Source organism: Manacus vitellinus, unplaced genomic scaffold (assembly GCF_001715985.3).
Source record: "Manacus vitellinus isolate BGI_N305 unplaced genomic scaffold, ASM171598v3 scaffold_110_pilon, whole genome shotgun sequence".
NCBI lineage: Eukaryota > Metazoa > Chordata > Aves > Passeriformes > Pipridae > Manacus > Manacus vitellinus.
In genome coordinates this window covers 689,505-690,548 of record NW_021938845.1, presented here as the reverse complement: position 1 = coordinate 690,548, position 1,044 = coordinate 689,505, and the positions used below count along the sequence as shown (strand labels likewise).

General features: G+C 37.1%; 1 protein-coding gene across 1 annotated transcript in view; it reads left to right on the top strand.

Annotated features, from left to right (window-relative positions):
* Positions 1–1,044, top strand: part of TMEM209 (transmembrane protein 209) — a 22,675-nt gene that overhangs the window by 16,852 nt on the left and 4,779 nt on the right. Inside the window, exon 10 of the mRNA XM_029965620.1 lies at positions 217–290. Within this exon, the coding sequence (XP_029821480.1) occupies positions 217–290 (74 nt within the window). The remainder of the gene's footprint in view (positions 1–216; positions 291–1,044) is intronic.

Sequence of the window (1,044 nt, the reverse complement as noted above, 5' to 3'; positions counted from 1 at the left end):
TTTTTCTGCCAATTTATCGTAAATTAAATTTAAATTTAAATGTAATTCAGAATTTTTTATCCCAAATCCCCCAATCCCTGACCTGTTGTCACCCCTTGATGCCCCCAAACCCGGCGTTTTCCCACGAGAATTCCCGGGGGGAATCTCCGAGCCGGCAAAATTCCATCTTTTAATTCCGTGTCTTTAATTCCTTCTCTTTTTTCCCGGGGGATCCAGGGCAGGAATAACATGTTCCACACCCTGCTCATGTTCCTGTACATCATCAAGACCAAGGAATCCGGGATGCTGGGGTAGGTCCCGGAGAAAAGGTGGGATGGGGCTGGGGAAAAAGTGGGAAATCGCGTTGGGGGTGGTGATTAATGGGGTTTAAATCAGATTATTAATGGGGTTTAAATCAGATTATTAATGGGGTTTAAATAAGATTATTAATGGGGTTTAAATTAGATTATTAATGGGGTTTAAACCAGCTGATTAGTGGGGTTTAAATCAGATTATTAATGGGGTTTAAATTAGATTATTAATGGGGTTTAAATCAGCTCATTAATGGGGTTTAAATCAGATTATTAATGGGGTTTAAATCAGATGATTAATGGGGCTTAAATCAGCTCATCAATGGGGTTTAAATCATCTCATTAATGGGGTTTAAATCAGCCCATTAATGGGGCTTAAGCCATCTGATTAATAGGGGCTTAAATCAGATTATTAATGGGGTTTAAATCAGCTCATTAATGAGGTTTAAATCAGCTGATTAGTGGGGTTTAAATCAGCTCATTAATGGGGTTTAAATCAGATTATTAATGGGGTTTAAATCAGCTGATTAGTGGGGTTTAAATCAGATTATTAATGGGTTTTAATCAGATTATTAATGGGGTTTAAATCAGCTGATTAGGTGGGTTTAAATCAGCTCATTAATGGGGTTTAAATCAGATTATTAATGGGGTTTAAATCAACTGATTAATGGGGTTTAAATCAGCTGATTAGTGGGGTTTAAATCAGATTATTAATGGGGCTTAAATCAGCTGATTAATGGGGTTTAAATCAGCT